The sequence below is a fragment of the Gossypium hirsutum genome, chromosome D02 (genome assembly GCF_007990345.1).
Source record: "Gossypium hirsutum isolate 1008001.06 chromosome D02, Gossypium_hirsutum_v2.1, whole genome shotgun sequence".
Taxonomy (NCBI): domain Eukaryota; kingdom Viridiplantae; phylum Streptophyta; class Magnoliopsida; order Malvales; family Malvaceae; genus Gossypium; species Gossypium hirsutum.
The window spans coordinates 57,994,075-58,013,231 of NC_053438.1; the positions used below are offsets into that span (position 1 = coordinate 57,994,075).

The 19,157-nt window shown below is 34.7% G+C and overlaps 1 protein-coding gene across 3 annotated transcripts; it reads left to right on the forward strand.

Annotated features, from left to right (window-relative positions):
* Window positions 1–292: 292 nt before the first annotated feature.
* LOC107909758 (serine/threonine protein phosphatase 2A 57 kDa regulatory subunit B' theta isoform) lies at window positions 293–5,009 on the forward strand. 3 transcript variants are annotated; one of them, XM_016837399.2, is made up of 4 exons: window positions 342–575; window positions 756–809; window positions 959–2,436; window positions 4,241–5,009. In XM_016837399.2, exons 3-4 carry the CDS (start codon window positions 1,219–1,221, stop codon window positions 4,592–4,594), a joined length of 1,572 nt encoding a protein of 523 aa, XP_016692888.1. In that variant the 5' UTR covers window positions 342–575; window positions 756–809; window positions 959–1,218; the 3' UTR covers window positions 4,595–5,009. The 3 variants fall into 3 exon arrangements, with proteins under 3 accessions (XP_016692887.1, XP_016692888.1, XP_040944812.1); XM_016837398.2 differs by having other exon boundaries at window positions 293–575; window positions 756–2,436; XM_041088878.1 differs by lacking the exon at window positions 342–575 and having other exon boundaries at window positions 584–809.
* The last annotated feature ends 14,148 nt before the right edge of the window (window positions 5,010–19,157 follow it).

Sequence of the window (19,157 nt, forward strand, 5' to 3'; positions counted from 1 at the left end):
AACTTTTAAAGTAACCCTTTTTTCCTTGTAAGCTATAGATTTTGTTAAACAAATCCAATAAAAAGGGTTGTAAATTGGATATGGTCCAATGTTTGAAACACTGTGTTACAGTTGTTAATGGTAGCAGAATTGGAGAAAAAAAAAGCATATACCTCAAAAAAAAATTCAACATTACCTCATACTCATAATGTATATCATCACAAAAAACCTTTGTTTATTTGTTTTTATTTTATATTTTATTAATTATCCAAATTACAAGTACTACTTGACAGGGTATGTAGACTTATTTTTGTTTGTCAAACTTTTTTTTTTTACTAATTTATATAATTTTTAAATGTTCTCAGATGTTCCATTTACGGGTTGTGAGTAAGCCAGTAAGGTTCTTGCATCGAAGGGCTGCTTTTTTTTTGCTCACTTTGTTCCCTCTATCTCTCTCTCTCTCTCTCTGACTTTCTCTTTTTCCTCCCTTGGCCCAAAGTAAATTCAGAAGGAAAATAGAAAGTTAAAAAAGGGGAAAATCTAAAGCCTTTTGCTTTCTTTTGTTCAACTTCTGCATCAAGTTATTATAGCTTTCTGTAAGTTTCAAGGGCTCTCCTCTCTTCTGGGTTTGCTTTTGTCTTCTATCTTGTTTTTGCTTTTTTCTTCTTCTTGTTATGTTATCTTCTGTTTCAGTTCATCACCTTTTATAGTTCATATATATACTGGTTCATAGTTTCCATGATTGATGCTAGTTCGGTGTTTTTGATAAAACCCAGATTCTGTCATCATTTGACCCAACTGACTTTGGCTGCTGATTTGGGGAAGAAGAGGTAACGGGGAACTACATAGAATTAGAAACCTGGAGCTTTTTCTTAATTCTTGAAGTTTGTAGTTTTGCCTTCCAGTTTTAAGTGGATTTGTTTTTATCTTTTATTTCTGTTCAAGTTAAGTCAAAAGGTGTTATCTCTCTGTTTTATAGTTGTACTGAGCAAAACAAGTTGTCAAAGTTTGGGTATAGGATGATTGGTAAGAGCAAGAGTGTTTGCTTTGGTAGATGCTTTTGGGGTTTTTCAAAATTTCATCCCGATAGAGGTTTCTGCTTCTGGGATAGTTTATAGGGTTTTCTTCTCTGATTTTGGAGTTGAAGTTCCCTTCTCTTAATGGACTAGGTTATGCTGTAGAGGAAAATTGAATAAGGGTTGGTTCATTGTGGATTTGGTTCGTTATTTTGATTTGAATATGATCAAGCAGATACTAGGCAGGCTTCCTCGAAAGCCATCTAAGTCGTCTGAGAATCGTGAATTTGGGGGTTCGTCTGCTCCTCCTTTGAGTAATCCCTCCCACTCCAGAAGCAGTGATATCATGGGTAATCATAGGCTGCTAATTGATAACGCCCCTCTTCCTGGCCCTAATTCTGCTTCTACTTTCGCATATAGCCATGGAAGTAGACTCTCCCAAGTTGTTGATCAAAAACTTAATGGGAACTCAGGAACTGCTCCATATGAAGCTTTGCCAGGATTTAAGGATGTTCCTAGCTCTGAGAAGCAAAACTTGTTTCTTAGAAAGCTGAGCTTGTGTTGCGTTGTATTTGATTTCTCTGACCCAATGAAGAACTTGAAAGAGAAGGACATCAAGCGACAGACGTTACTTGAGCTTGTGGATTATGTTAGTTCTGCGAATGGAAAGTTTTCTGAATCCGTTATGCAAGAAGCTGTAAAGATGGTGTCTGCCAACTTGTTTCGACCTCTTACTCCACAGCCTCGTGAAAACAAGGTGCTAGAAGCCTTCGATTTGGAAGAGGAAGAGCCATTGGTGGACCCTGCATGGCCTCACTTGCAAATTGTATATGAATTCTTTCTGAGATTTGTGGCATCTCCCGAAACTGATGCGAAGTTGGCCAAGAGATATATTGACCATTCTTTTGTTCTTAAATTATTGGATCTCTTTGATTCTGAAGATCCAAGGGAGAGGGAGTATCTAAAAACAATTCTGCATCGTATCTATGGCAAGTTTATGGTGCATCGTCCATATATCAGGAAAGCTATTAACAATATTTTCTTCCGTTTTATTTTTGAAACGGAGAAGCATAATGGGATAGCTGAGCTTTTAGAGGTTTTGGGAAGTATAATCAATGGGTTTGCTCTGCCACTCAAAGAAGAGCACAAGTTATTCCTTGTCCGGGCACTAATACCCCTTCACAAACCAAAATGCTTGCCGATGTACCACCAGCAGTTATCTTACTGCATCACGCAGTTTGTCGAGAAAGACTGCAAACTAGCTGATACTGTTATAAGGGGATTGTTGAAATACTGGCCAATTACTAATAGCTCAAAGGAAGTCATGTTCCTCAGTGAGCTTGAAGAAATTTTGGAAGCTACTCAGCCTGCTGAATTTCAGAGATGTATGGTACCCTTGTTCCAAAAAATTGCACGATGTTTGAGCAGTTCACACTTTCAGGTAATATGCCTTTTAACTTTTCAAATTTCTCTTCATATCCTATCGTCTGAAATGCCCTAGTCAAAAGTTCCATCTGTCCTGTACTAATCCTAAACTAATCCTAAAAAATCACTCTTCGCTTTAAAGAATCTAAATGGAGTGATAGGGTAGTTCTTTCATCTCTCTCCAGGGGTCTTCTATTATCATCCTTCCAGATTGAGATAATTAAGAGGATGGACTCTATGTTAGCAAATTAGATCTTATTAAGTTCTCAATGATGTTTCTCTGCTTCTCTCTGTTGTACACCTGTCTATATGCTTGAGCTTATGAGATCAAACCCATGCTGGTTGTGCATAAGCCTGATATTTTTCTCGCTCTCGAGGTCTAAATTACTTGTTAAATAATCCTCATTGGTAGAAGTCATAACTCATAATAGTCTTTCGATGGGTGATTTGACACTTAAAAATCCAAATATCTAGGTGTTAACTTTTGGCACTTAACGGTAGCTTGCTTCTTGTTGGCCAAAAAAAAAAAAAGGATAGCCTGCTTGTTATCGGCATAATTGCGTAAAATATGTGCCAAGTTAGTTAGCTATTAAACATGCTGAGGAATTCTACTGGATAATCTTTTATTGACTTGAATATGGAAAATGATTGATGTTTTGGCTGTGCATCAATAGTTGATACATCCATGCACCTACATATTTGTTTGCTTCCGAACTTTTATAGGTTCGGAGTTATATTGAATGTTTTTCCTAGCAGTCCTTTTTGTTTTACTATTTGAATTTCCTATCTAGCTATCTCTAATATGGGCACTTGAGAATGTTACTAAAGTGCAAGTGGACAAAAGCAGAAGTATGGTGGAATTCAGTTAATAGTCTGCTGTTACCATATTTCTGTGGTCGTCCAGGTTGCAGTTGTTGACTCTTATTCGAATGCTGGTGGTAGCATGGCAATGAATGTGGCCTTGAATCTTGATCACTCTGGTGCTTGTTTTGGTTAAATAGTTGTTGAAGATAATTATAATTTAAATACGGTCAAGTTTCATAGGCTTAATAGAGTGTAAAATTTGACTTTGTGCCACCTGGGTTTTAGTTGAAAGGAAAATTGCTTTCACCATGGCAGGAAAGATGCGAATCTCGTGCTATTACATATTAACATTAAGAGGTTTAACCATTTAATTGGTTGTTGCTAAAACTTGGGGCTGCATGTACACACAGGTCGAGTTTCATAGGCTTGTTAGAAAGCATATATTTGATTTCATATGAACCTGGTCTTTAGAGATTCTAGTTCAAGGAAAAAATTGCTTTCCTTTTGGCAGGAAGGATGTGTGTTGTGTGCTATTACATGCAAAGATTAAGTGGTTTAACCAGTTTGTGGGTTGTTTCTAGAGCTTGGGATTCAAATATATGTATAATCTTCGTAAATAAATTGATGGCTTACTGACTCTTGACGGTTTCGTTATTCTTTATGACACTACGGAGCTGGGTTGGACATACTAAAATGAACAATAGTATGTTGTCTTTCATTGTTCAAGTGGTTTGTGCATTGCTATGATAATATAGTTCAATTTATGGTGTTACCATGTAAAAACCAAATTATTATGTTTCCATAATAAATCCTTTAGTTACAGTATATGGCAATTTACTATCAAAAAATAATTTTCCCTTCATTGACAAGAATTTAGTTAGTGAAGTTCTGTGTAAGATTCAAGTTCTTGGTATGAAATCTGAAGATTTCAGTTTGGTTCTGACTTCTGCTGAAATGTTTGGTTATATATGCAATGGATTTTTGGGATTTCAGATAATTGATTCTTGCTTTTACAGGTAGCAGAGAGGGCTTTGTACTTGTGGAATAACGATCACATTGAGAGCTTAATTAGACAAAACAGCAGAGTTATACTGCCCATTATATTCCCTGCCTTGGAGCAAAATGGGCATAACCATTGGAATCAGGTTGTACAGAGCTTGACGCTTAATGTTCGCAAGATTTTTTCTGATACCGATCCTGAGCTATTTGAGGAATGCTTGAACAAGTTTCGAGAAAATACAGAAAAGTGGGAAGAGATCAAAACAAAACACGAAGCGGCCTGGAAGCGCATAGAAGAGATTGCGGTATCAAATGCTGCAAATGGTGAAGCAGTTCTTGTTCCTCATGTTGTAGCTTCAGAAACATCATGAGTACCATTGGTGATTTGACTGGACTCTAGTCAAGTGTCTATTTCTTTTATCGTTTGCTGCAGCCCACTAGATGGTTGAAGTGGTTAGAGAAGTTGAATACTCAATGTTTTGCACCAAAAATCGAGTTGGCCTGGATGGTCAAGAACATCTTTTCCGCGGCATCAGGTCCGACACTTGTGGTACTCATACAAAGCAAATAGAAGGTAGTATCTGGTCTCAAAACTATTTTAGCTCTTGTTTTAGAGAATCATACGAACCATCTACAGTTAACAGGTAATTTATGTCGTTCATCTCGGTTTTTTATTTGTTCCTCACTTAATGGCATATATGTATAATCTAAGCTTACTTTTGTTTACGAATGAGAACTTGCGTTGGTGTGTGTATGTTTAATATAAATATTGATAGATTGGGATGATGAGCTTTATTGGAGTTTGGTGCTTTTTTCTTCATTACAAGTAAGGGAAGGGATTTATAAATATAGAAATCAATTTGAAATTGCATGCACGCACATACGTATATAGTATGAGGAAATAATTTCATAAATATTTCAACATAAATTATTGTTGGGACTTCATACAAAGAAGAACAAAGAGTTGAGAATGTCATCTAAAATAAGGCATCCCATATCCCTACTCAAATAGAGAAAATAAGCCATTAATGATTCCATTTCTTTCTATTGGGATCAAATAGAGAGAAGATTGTTTAATCCCTACTCACCATTTTTCTTCTTATATACAAAAAAAAAATCATTTTGATTGATTAATTTATAATTAAATTAATTTTAAATAAATGATGAAAATATAATTTTTCATTATTTCTTGCACATTCCAATCTTTTAATGTCTTCATTCTCATTCTTTTTTTTTTCAATCATGTCTAAATATAAAATTATATTTTAATAGCTCCAATATATTCGTTCACTCATATTTTACATTCATTCATGAAATCAAAAAAAAATTAAAGATTACAAATTCATATACCACAGATTCAAAAATGTGTTTCAGTTCAATAATTGCAAAAATATCTGCTATATCAATGGTAGATCTTACATTTGAAAAGAGGGAGAAAACAAAAAATGCCTTGCCATTTATTCTTGTTGCCATGGTTTTTTTTTTGGTATGGCAATTGTAGTATGATTTTCTTCATTAGCATAGATAGTCAGTTGAATATTATATGCTCATCCTATAATAATATTATTAATATCATAACAACAAATTAATTTAATTAAAACAAAACATGACAAGCATTAGTAAAGAAAATTGCGAGTATCATCATACGTGTTCGTGTATCCCACCTCCCAAGGTTACGAGGAGTATTTGCATGTTTCCCTTGCGAGATCGCAAGGGTATCAGTTACGGGTTGGATTCTGAATCATAAGGTTGAATTAGATTTCAAGTTATGAATTTTTCTATAAAAAACCGGTTAACTTTAAAAGAAATTGGGCCAATATAAGGTTTTTCTCCTTTTTCCCAAGTTGATTTAACTACAAAAACTAATACAATCAATTTTTTATTAGTCCATCAGGTGGATGATTTGTGGTCCAATTGCGGTTTTTAATAGTTAACAATTCATCCCATTTTTTATCTTATCCTAAATCCATATATTAACTAATCACTAATCCAACCAACTAAACAATCCAATTTTAAAAACCTTTACACTTAATTTTAATTATCACATGACTTCTCAAACCTACACTAACTAAAAGAATGAAGGGACGAATTCATGCGACATGATTACAGTTGTTTTTATTACAAAAGCCTAATTAATTAAACACAATAAATAATAAATTGCGAAATATCTAACATAACATTTATTTGATTATGACACACTTACATATGGGTAAAAATTATATGTAATAAACTCCATGTGATGCCGGTGTTCACCCCCTAAATATGGCCTAAGTTCGAGTCACGCTAGTCGTGTTTATTGTTCGGGCTTTACTCTATTATTGTAATTCACCAAATAAATAAATAAATTAAAAAAATCAAATATGAATTTGAATGAAAAAGTAAAATTGAGATATTAAAAGATAAAGATATTTTAGACTCAAAGTGTAAATATTTTTTTAAAATTTTATATGAAAAAAATTATTCTCAAAATAATATCATAGTTTTGTAAAAATTAATTTTTTTTAGTATTAGAATTTGATTGTTGAATAACACTAAATCAATTAAAATTTTAAATATAGTGTAAATATATATAAACATCATTTCTTTTTGGTAGAAAGAAGAGGGCACAGCTCAGTGTCAAGAAACATAAACTAAAAGAAATTAAGCACGAAAGCCTGTATCCAGATCACCACAAAGAGAAGTCAAACAGCTAGGAGGTGGCGCAGCAAACGTTCGCCAATCATGCCAACCGATGGCCGTGAATTTTGCCATGGAATATGCTACCATGTTCGCTTCACGGAGAATGTGACAAATGGAATCATTTTATGCAATTTTATATTTTTAAATTTATATATGAATTTTAGTATAATGTGTAATATATATATATATATGATAATTTAATTTGAGTCAATTTTCATAAATAATTAATATAATTATCAATATAAGATTATTTTATGTTTATATATTACATATACAAATAATTGCAGTGATCCAATATAATTCTTTTGATGTATTTATTTCTTTAAATGTATACAATTAAATCAAAATAAAAGTTTTGTGGATACATTTAAACAAAAATCAAAGTTTAATGTATCTAATTGTGTAAAATCAAAGTTCTTCCTTTTATATAATTTTGGATTCTTTACCTAAATAATATAAAAAAATAATTACTGAAATGAGATAACAGGGGCATTATTTATGAAACAAGACAAATTGGAGAGTGAAAAACAATGTCGCTTGATCAATCGGAGCCACCAACCTCACCTGCCACCAATGATTGCACTGATGATTTGTTTTGAAAAAAACAATTTTTCTTTGGTGTCAGTTGAGAAATCGACGATATTGATATTGTATTGGCCCCGTATTTTTATACTATATTATGTAAAAAAAATTTAATTGTGTCACCGACGTGTCAGACAGCACCAGAATAAATTAATGTATAATTTTTTTATTAAACTTAAAAAAAAAGCTAAAATCGAAATTTACCGCTAAACCCATGACTAATTGGTCACGTCGGTGGCAGGACGGTGCCGCCTGATAGCGCGACAGCACCGTCCTGATGGCCTGTCACTAAAGTGACAGGTTAGTCACAAGTTCGGTAATAAACTAGGGTTTCAACTTCTTCTTTCTTTCTTTTTTTTAAATTTATATATAAAATAAACATTTCGTTATTATAAAGGGGTGGGTTTGGCCCCCCAACCCCCACACAAGCATACATACATTCTGATAAAAAAAAACCCTAAGGTTTCTCCCTCCCCAACCGAAAAAGAAAAAGGAAGGTCCCCGAAAAAAAAAGGTATTTTAATTTTTTTTGTAATATTATAAATACTTATATTTTAGATTTGTAATATTAATTTTTTTTGTAATAATCCTTATTAATAGTTTAGATTTGTGTTAAAGTTTATTAATTGATAAGATTAGTATTAAGGTATGTTAATTTTGAAAAATATTAGAATTGTGTTAGTTTAGATATTTGTAATATTATATGTTTGTTTGAATTATTAGAATTGTGTATGTTTATTTGTGTTTTTATCATAATAAAACATCTATTATATTTGTGGTAGTGTTTTACCTATCTCAAATTGAGTCGAGCTTGGGCAAAAAAGTAAGCCCATTTTTTGGTCTGAGTTGGGCCCCGTCATGAAAAACTGATTTAGATACTTTACATGGGACCGACCTAACCCATGAGCAACTTTACTTAAAAGTATGTTGTAAGGGCCCAATTTTACCCGGGCCCTAAACAACAACCAAAAAAATAAAAATAACAACAGTCCAAAGTCCATCAGACCCAATTTTACAATTACAAAGCCCAAATTAAACAAAAAAACCCTAGTAGCCCAATAAGCCCAAACCTTAAACAATTTTCAGCAAAATAAAAAAAAAAGAGAGGGAACAGAAACCCTAGCCGTCACTCCCCATTTTGCCCCATGTCAGCGCCGCACCAACTCCTCTGCCACCATCACCAACTACTACCTGCAAAGAAAAAATGGAAAAGACAAGAATAGTAGAAGTAGATGCAGGAATAGTGACAAAATAAAAAAAAATATATGTATTTTAAACAAGTGTAAAATGCCTATAAAAGCCAGAGAATAGATTGTATTGGGGGTATTTTTGGAAAAAGAAATAAAAAAAACAAAGCAATCAAAAAAAATCAAAGGTGATCTTTTATTTATTTTTCCTTTTTTTAAATCTGTTATTGCCTATATATAAAAAAATAAAATAAAAACTTACTCGGCGTTCGATATTTTGCCATCGAAAACCAAAGCGTCCTCCGTATTTTTTGCGGCCATCGGCAGGTCTCCGGTGAGCACTGACCCCAAATCTGGATTTTGGGAGCCGAAAGACTAAAAATGAGATGTTTAGGTTTTCCAGCCACCGTGGATGGTGGAGTCGTCGTCGGTGACCGATGGCCATTGCGGCAGTGACTTGCCAGAGCCAAGGTCGGTCGAAGAAGGCCTTGAGAGAAAAGAACGTTTGTTAAATCTTTTTTAAAATATAGGCTGAAATGAATTTTTTGAAAAAAAATTGAATTAAATAGGCTTGCTAAATAACGCCGTTTTGGGATGGTCTGAAATGCCCCAAAACGACGTCGTCTTGGAGACCGACCCGAGATCCGACCAGACCCTGGCAAGGATCCGCGTGTTTTTTAGTCGGGGGGTCTAATTGCCGCTTTGGTCATTTCGCTTTTTAACTGTTTTTCAATCCAATCCTATTTCATTTTTTCTTTTTCTTTTTAAATTTTACCATTTAATTTTGGTTTTGTTTCATTTTAGTCCCTTATGGAACGATGCGTTTTGGGACAGGGAATATTTCCCCTTTGGTCCCTATCTTTTTTCGCGTGTTACATTTTAGTACCTTATTTATTTTTATCCTAATTTCTCCCCTAAAATTTACTTAAGTTTCAATTTAATCCTTCTTATATTTATGCACTTATTTTATTATAATTTAGACTTTTAATTTCATTTCAATGTCAATGTAATCCTTATTTATTTAATTTCGAACCTGTCTAGGTTATTTATTTTTATGTATTAATTTTTATTTCATTTTATTTATTTATTTATTTATTTTATTTACTCATTATTTCCTTTTTATTTAAAATTGGTTTGTTTTTGTATTTATTGTGCATTTTTATTTATTATTTATTTTTATCTTTATTTCATTTACATTTATTATCGTTATTATTTATTTATTATTTTTCTTATATGTTTTCAAAAATTAGATTATTTACGTTTTACTTGCACATTTATTGTTCGTGTTATTGTTATTATTATACGTTCATATTTTATTATGCGTATTATTATCATGCTATTATTACTACAAATTGGTATTGCACTGTCATTTACTAGCATAACATCTTTATTTTCCGTATACCACTATTTTTTTTGTATATATACTTCCATTTAATTTTATCATGGTTGCAATCATGTCACGAACCGTGTTCAAATACATTTACTCGTTTTTGTACTATACCCGAATAAATTAAATACACGTTATTTCAAATGTTATGCTTGTTTTGGTACGATGCATAAAAAAGGTAAAATTTTTAAATCGTGGCAATGCTCATTATTTTCAGAATTAGAAAAGTCGTGTTACTAACTTACGGAATATGACTTCTTTCTAAAACCGAGATAATTAAATATCTACTTTAAAATAAATAAAAAATGAGATTTAAATGATCATCAAATGACGTTTATTCTCGTTTTCGAGGATTTAAGGTGTTGTGTCCTAACTTACGGGACATGATCCTTTCTTCTTGATTAACTTGAAATAAGCCCCTTTTTGTGACAACTAATTTAGTTAAGTAATGTCTTAATAAGGGATTGTATTTTAAATTCTTTTCAAATTTTCAATTTTCGACACTAAAGACATCAAGTAATCAATTAGGTACTAATTTTGGGCGTAACGAGGGTGCTAATCCTTCCTCATGCGTAACCGACCCCTGAACCCATTTTTTGGATTTTTGTAGTCCGAAAAACATTGTTTTAATAAATCAAACCTTACGAGGTGATCCGATCACACCTCATAGAAAAGACTGGTGGCGACTCTCATTTTTTTGTTTTTTAAATAAAAAGTCAATTTCAAAAAAAGGGTTTCGACAGCTTGGCGACTCCACTGGGGATCCAAAATAAGAGAGTCAAGCCACGAGTTAATTACTTGTTATCTTTTTGGCAAAAATTAAAAACTTGGTATAAATTTATGATCCTTTTGTTGCATTTCATTTGACTTTGTTGCGATCTTCATTATTTTGGTTTATAATTGCTTTACTGGGTTGAGTTTTTGATATATTTCTACACATTGCATCGCATAATCGGTCGATTTTACCCTTTTAAGTGGGAGTGAGAAGCTATTCCTTCGTGAGGTCTTCACCTCCGTATAGGATAGTGGATCGCTTTCGGAATACATCCGTACCTATATCTTCGTGAGATTTTCATCTCTGTATAGCTATAGGGAAATGTATTTCCCTGAACTGAACTCGGTCCATATGAACTTGTAGTGGGTGAGGATCGAGGAATCTACTGGTTCAGGTACCTTTACGTTAGAACCGAACCCCATATAGCGAGCCCTAAGAGCCCACCTTAGGTAGAGCCATACCAAACCCTAGTGGTTACCCGAGTAGGTGCTTTACTTACTATTCTTCGCTTACTTTAAATTGTGTATGAACTACTGACTTGTTTTACTTTTATTGTAATTGCGTGGCATTTTTATAAAAAAAAGTGTTGATTCACATTCGATTGCTAAATAGATAACTTGTTATGCAAAAGGGGTTTCTTGATAAAGTGGAGGATAATGCAGCCGTCAGGATATGGGCCAAGACAACGCAACAAGAGAAGGGTGATAGTCTTACAGAGGGGTACGTGTCAGAGTTATGGGATTTTACTTGTATTAGTGTAACCCAAAATAATGAGATGAAAGAAATATGAGATCAATGAGATGATGAGATCAAGCAACTATTCTACTATAATTATGGTGATTTGCCCTATCTATTCGATATCAAAGTTGACAAGTACTTATTCTGAGCTCTTGCCTAGTATTGAAACCCTGCTTATAGTTGTTTTACTTTTGGAAAGTTGGATTTGGTACCTACTGTGGAAGAGTACACGGCTTTTCTCCGTTGCCTGAAGATTCAAATTGACAAGGTTTATTCCAGAGCTACCAACGTCCCAACGTTCTTAAAAAAGTTGATGAACATCACGAGAATGAACGAACAGTGGGTTGCAGCCCGAATCAAGCAGAAAGGTGATAGTAAGTGCATTCTCTGGAAAAATTTGAAAGATTTGATCCTAGCATTTCTTGATGTGAAGAAGAGGGTTGATGTCTTCGCGTTAAGCATTTATGAATTGGTTATCTTCCTTAAGGTTTAGGGCATATAGACGAGGCAGTCTCTGATTTATTTAACTGACTTGATAAAAGGGTCACACCCGTTTTCGAAATTTTGGCCAAAACTTTCAGATCCTTGAACGCATGCCGAAGAGCGGGCAAAGAGAGATTCATCGGATGCTCACAACTCTTACTAGCATGGTTCCACAGCCATTTTTAGAAAGTGAAAAAGGCCTCATATCGAATCTTCTCCGAAAACTATTCTCTGCTGAAAGAGTCAGTGGCTCCGCCGAGACGGGATGATATCACGGAGGAGAAATGGATGATAATTCTCCAAAATCTGCAAGACGAACACGTCGAGTGGAAAGCCTTTTAGATGGTCCCTGACGAGATTTTAGATCGGTGTAGAGATTTGGATTGGGTTCCCCTATTTGGAATATGAGAGGCCGTTGGGTATACTCCTCTGCTCGTGTTAAGAAAATACAGATCAAGACACTTTATGTCGGTAACATAAGGGTTAGCTCAGTATGAGTTTGTATACAAGGGAGATAATTACAAAAATTGTATACAAGGGAGATAATTACAAAAAGAAAGTTTGTGAAATATCGAATGCCTGGAACCAAACTCACAGAAGAAAAAGGTTTGTTGCTAACCCGATGACTACCCCTGAGTACGACCGGTGGTGGGGGTCAGAGAATCAACGACAACATCCTTACGTCAAACCAATAAAACACACGTTCAGTAGAAGAACACTTGCAGGTGATCCTGTCCGAGCTAGAGATCATCAAACAAGATTTTGAGAGAAAGAGTTTGGAACTAGAAAAAATGATAGAGTAATTGGAGGAGGAGAAAATGTAGCTGGGACTGGATGTCGACGTCCAGAAACTAGAAACTGAGAAGCTGAGAAAGGGGAAGAATAAAGCTGAAGAGGATTTGAACAGTTTGAAAACGAACTACAAGAAGTTGCAATTGTCAATAAGGATTACCGGTCTGGGAAAAACGTCAGAACAATGGCAGCAAGAAATTAAAGAGGAAAAGAGTAGAGCCAGTCAATGGGAAAGGAAATTTCGAGATGCTCAAGCGCGATAAGACGTTTTGCAAAGGAGTTTGGTAGAAAGTCAAAACGAGAAGGTGGGGTTAAAAACTCGGGTGTCAAAGTTAGAAAGATCCCTACATCAGTGTCGTAGTCGTAACTCTGTAATCGAGTTGAAGGCTAGCCAGAGCAAAATTGAAGAGCTAAAAAGAAAGATAGAAGAATTCAAAACCGCACTACAAAATTGCGAACTTCGAGTTGAACTCTTGGAAGAAAATAATGAGTAGTGGCAGGAACAGCTTCATCGATCTCAAGATCAGGTTAGGGATAGGGATTACGTTATGGGTGCAGCTGTGACTCAAGTACGAGATGTGGCTGGTCATTTACAAACCTTAGTAGTCCAAGTTGATGTATTGAGTCTAAAATACGAGTCAAAGTTAGATCGAGGCCGAGAGTTAGCTTGGCTTCTTAGGAAGGTCAAGGCCTTAAGTATTAGGGCGAGGCCTTATATGTAATCCATTTTATGTAAAGAAATTTGTTTTCTCGAAAAGTTACTCTAATGAAATTGAATCAGAATCAATGCTTTTTTTTCATGCATTTCATGCATTAACATTACATTACATTATGTGCATTAAACCTCACAAAGAGACCTTAAAATCATGGCAGTTACCCTGGAATATCATTACGGTACCCGAGGGAAAACTAAAGCAATGGACCAAATATTGGAAAGATTAGAGCAAATACAAAAAGAAATGCAAGATTAGCTGCAAATACAGATGCAAGAATAATTGGCCAAAATTAAACAAGACATGAGGGAACAGATGCTAGAATCCTAAAAGAATATGATGAGCCAATTAACCCAGTTGCTGACTGGAGGGCTAGAAAAAGGAAAGAGCCCTATGCTCAATTCCGGGGACAATAATGAGAACCCTACTTATCCTCCAAGCTTTACCCCAACAAACACCCAAGCACAACCAAACGCATATCCACAAAGGGTGTCCGTTAACATCAAGCCCTAATATCAGACAGGTACCTCGGCACCGACAAGCTTCCCGACAGGTTCAGGCTCTAACCCAGGAGACAATCCAGCAAATCCCGTTGTCCCTAATCTTGATGATATAGCAGAAATAGAAAAGGCGAGAGTGGATATCCCAAAGCAACTTGAAGGCCGATGTAGATGGCTAGAAGAGAAATTCAAGGCATTGGAAAACGCTGATTACCATAGTGGAATTGATGCTAAAGACTTGAGCCTGGTTCCAGATCTAATGCCCCAGCCCAAGTTTAAAACCGCAGAGTTTGAGAAATATAATGAGACCAGCTGCCCCGAAGCTCATATTACGATGTTTTGTAGGAAGATGACAGGATATGTTAATAATGATCAGTTGTTAATTCACTGTTTATAAGACAGCCTGACCAAGGCTATGGCCAAATGGTATAATCAGTTAAGCCGTGCCCAAATTAATTCATGAAAGGACCTGGCATAGGTCTTCATGAAATAATATGGCCACATAACAGATATGACACCCGATAGAATCACATTGCAAAACATGAAGAAAAAGCCAAGCGAGAGCTTCAGGCAATATGCTCAAAGGTGGATGGAAGTCAGCATGCAAGTCCAACCACCTCTACTAGAAAAGAAAACGACGATGCTCTTTATTAATACCCTTAAGGCTCCATTCATTAATCACATGCTGGGAAGCACAACTAAGAGTTTCTCAGACATAGTAATGTCCAGTGAGATGATAGAAAATGCAATAAGGTGTGGAAAAATAGAAGCCGGGGAAAATGCCAAGAGAACAGTCCCGAGAAAAAAAGAAAATGAGGTAAATAATGCGAGTGTGTATGACAATGGCTATTCAAAGCCGATTACTATAAGCCAGCCATGGGCAGTGGCTACTAGCCATCAAGTCCCCCCAAGGCAAGAATCCAACACAAGATAAAATACGAAGAAACCTATGCAACCCCCACTCCAGCTTACGCCCATCCCGATACGTATAAGGAATTGTACCAAGATTTGTTTGATGCACATGTAGTTCCCCTTTCTACCTAAAACCTATGCAACCCCCACTCCCCAAATGGCACGATGCAAACGCCCAATGCGAATACCATGCGAGAATTATGGGACACTCGATTGAGAACTGCACCGCTTTCAAAAAGTTAATCGAAAGACTCATCAAAATGGGGCTTGTGAGATTCGATGATCCATCTGGTGCAGAGAAACCGTTACCCAACCTTCTGACAAAGGGGTGAACGCAATAATTGAGAATGCGAAGAAGAGAATCAAGATGAATATAGCAAAAGTGAAAACCCTATTGAGAGGGGTTTGAAAGAAAATGATAGAAAGTGGATTAATCACATAAGATTTAAGGGAGAAATCCCGAGAAGCAAGGAACTACTGTGAGTTTCATGATGAAAAAGGTTATGAGATTCAAAGATGCAATGAATTCAAGGCCCTAGTACAAGGTCTGATGGATAATAAGGAGCTAGAATTCTTTGAGTATACCGAAGGCCTAGAAGGAGAAGATGTGTGTGCCTTAGAAGAAAAATGACAAAGAAGGTCTATAGGGCCAATCACTCAGTGGTAATCATCTCACGACTAAGAATCAATGAAGCCAGAGCACAAATTGCACCAAGGGTCATAATCCAAAAACCCGTAGATTTTTCCTATAAAGACAATCAAATGGTTCTTTAGAATTATGACTGCAATGTAACGATCCCGGGGGAGGAGAACCCAGTTAACACCTCGGAAGAAGAACAAGACGTGGGTTTCTATACACGCAGTGGAAGGTGCTATGATACCCCTAACATAAAAGCTGAACTTGTTGAAGGAAAATCCTTGGCAATTGAACAGAAGAAAGAGAAGCCGACCAGACTTGAATCACCTGTTAATGAGCTAGTAACTGAGAAAGAAGCTAAGGAATTCTTGAAATTTCTAAAACACGAGTATAATGTTGTAGAACAACTACAAAAACAACCAGCTTGCATATCAGTACTGGCTTTACTCTTAAACTCAAAGACACATCGTAGCGCGCTGATAAAGGTATTAAACGAAACCTATGTCGCTGATGATATCTCCATAAACAAGGTAGACCGTCTTATCAATAACATAAGTGTCGATAATTTTATTTTTTTAATGACGATGAAATACCACCAGGAGGCATGGGATCCACAAAGGCTCTACACATCACCACATGCTGCAAGGGTTATAATTGCTAGGGGTATTGATTGACAATGGATCTGCACTGAATGTCCTACCCCTGTCCACACTGAATAGGTTGTGTAATACCCCCTACCCGTATTCACCGCTGGAATAGGGTACGAGGTATTACTAGATTTTACCGAATTAATTTTTTGTTATTACGAGTTAAATACTATTCATTTATCGAAACATGTCATGATGTCCCTTGGATGGGCCTCTGAAGCCCAAAACATACATCGGGACTAAACCGAGATTAAATCGAAACCATAAGTTATTTTTTTCAAAATCTTAAATTTTTTTATGAACTCAATATAACCCATTTATAAATTTCTAACCTTCCTTGCAATTTTAAACCGAGACTAATCTAAACCAACCAATCCATTTCAACATATTTTCAAAATATATTCAAACATATCCATAAGATAACCTCATCACATACCAAAACCAAGATTTGTTAGCCATACCAATGGCTAACCTTACATTCATTTCACATTAAAATTTACTTTATTAGCTTATACATGCCATTGATTTCCAAAATAAAGTTTCTTTATATACCGAAATCTTGAGGTTGATAGTGTGATGCGTCTCCGACTAAATCCGACCTCCGAGCTCTTAACACTACAAAACAGGGGAAAAGAAAACAGGGTAAGCACTTTGTGCTTAGTAAGCTCATGTAACAAGAATTATACTTACCAAATATTTTCAATACAATGCAATAAATATTCATACATCCATTCAATGCATTATTCCCCTAACATGCACAAACTCAACATTCAAGTTAGTTTAATAATTTTCATGTATCAATAATATATACCATGATTTGATGAGGTCATCAATACCATGATTACTATTCCCTTATTATTTTTCCATATTTATCCCGTTGAATTTCTCGGAATTTTGATTGATTTTCAGAGGTACACTTTAGTGTACAAATTCGGGTCCGTCAATTCATATTCATGTGCGCACATTTCCTTTTCAGAGAGCACACTCCCGCGAACCTCATCATTACAGTGGGATTACTAGTTCAGGCTAAATCCCCTGTAATATAAACTCATAGAGTATTGTCGGGATTACCAGTCCGGGCTAAATCCCCTGCAATAACAATTACTCTAATGAGCTTGAATCTGAATTACCAGTCCAGGCTAAATTCAATTCCTAATTCGGATTACTCATTTGGGTTAAATCCATTTTGCACATATTCTTCGGGAGGGCTATATCAGGATAGGATCACCCGTCCGGGTAGATCTTTTTTACCGTCAATCCCTTTTCAGAGATCCATCGAATTTTCCTTCCATTCAACCGGGATTTCTTCCCCTTTTTATCAAATATATCAATGTTTCATCAATTTTCATACAATGAACATTCAAATCATATTCACATCAATAACATACATTTCAAGCATTTAAGAATATAATTCAAGTTACACGAACTTACCTCGATACTTGTTCGTATGCAAAAATCTACTAATCCCGAACTTTTTCTTTTCCTAGATCTAGCTTCATATTTGAATTTTCTTGATTTAAATAAATAAATTTAATTATTAATTTAATACATTTCATGTTCATATGTAACATTCTCTCTAATTCCATTATTATTTATAATTCATTCAAAGTTGTCTCCTTGAGTTATAATCACTAAATTATTTATATCTTGAGCTACAGAACTCCAAATTAAGATCCTATAATTTTTCCCAAAACTAGACTTACATAGCTTCTTACCATAAAATTTTTAGAATTTTTGGTTTAGCCAATAAGTACAATTTATTCTTTAAAATCATCCCTATTTTGCTATTTGACAGTTTTGACTCTTCTTCACTAAAAATTAATTATCTCCTCATACAAGATTCGTATGATGTTATCATTTGTTTCTTTTGAAAATAGACTCATTAAGGATTTTAAAAATATAAATTTAAGCCCCTAATTATTTTTCTCCAATTTTTCATGATTTTCCAAAATCAGAATAGGGGAACCCGAAATTATTCTAACCTTGTCTTATAAAACCTATTATATCTCATGATTTACAATTTCATTGCTTACACCGTTTCTTCTATAAGAAGCTAGACTCAATAAGATTTATTTTAATATTTTATTAATTCTCTAATTCGATCTCTACAATTTTTTATGATTTTTCAAATTTAGACTACTGCTGCTGTCCAAAACTATTTTAGTGCCAAGTGTTGATTTCCATTTTACCCCAAATTTCACAGTTCATACAATTCAGTACTTGCTCAATTAACCCCTCAATTAAGATAATTTTTCTCAATTAATACTTTACCTAGACCTTATAAGTTATTTCACAACTATTGGAATTTATAATTTCCACATAAAACCCTAACTTCAAACTCTTTTACAATTAGGTCTCAAACATCCACTTTCTATTCAATTTTTTCAATAAAATCGACATATAAACAATTTAAAGCTCTAATTCCATGCTAAATCATCATATACTTCGAGCACATATTCATAGCAACTTTCAATTTCATTCATAAAATCTAAAACTAATGAATTCAACAAGTGGTCCTAGTTGTAAAAGTCACAAAAACACAAAAATTTCAAGAAATAATCAAGAATTGAACTTACTTGCAGTAACAATATAAAAAATCAGCTTAAGAATACCTTCTATGGTGTTTTTGCTGATGAGAATACTGAAAAATAAAGAGAAATCTAGATAATTCCCCTTTAATCCTAACTTTATTAAGTAAATTTTGCAATATTCCAATTTTACCCTTAATTCTCGTTATTTTCTTGTTGATTTCATGCCCTTACCGTCCAGCCCAAATGCACCTTGGGTCTATTTGTCTTTTAAGCCCACTTTCTTTTATCATTTAAACTATTTAATCATTTCCCATAATTTTGCATTTGTTATAATTTAGTCCTTTTTGTTCAATTAACAATCGAAACTTTAA

Excerpts from the sequence above, each read along its gene's own strand:
- LOC107909758 (XM_016837398.2), top strand. The coding sequence starts at position 1,219 with ATGATCAAGCAGATACTAGGCAGGCTTCCTCGAAAGCCATCTAAGTCG. Across the intron at positions 2,437-4,240 it reads TGAGCAGTTCACACTTTCAG|GTAGCAGAGAGGGCTTTGTA; the intron begins GTAATATGCCTT and ends TTGCTTTTACAG.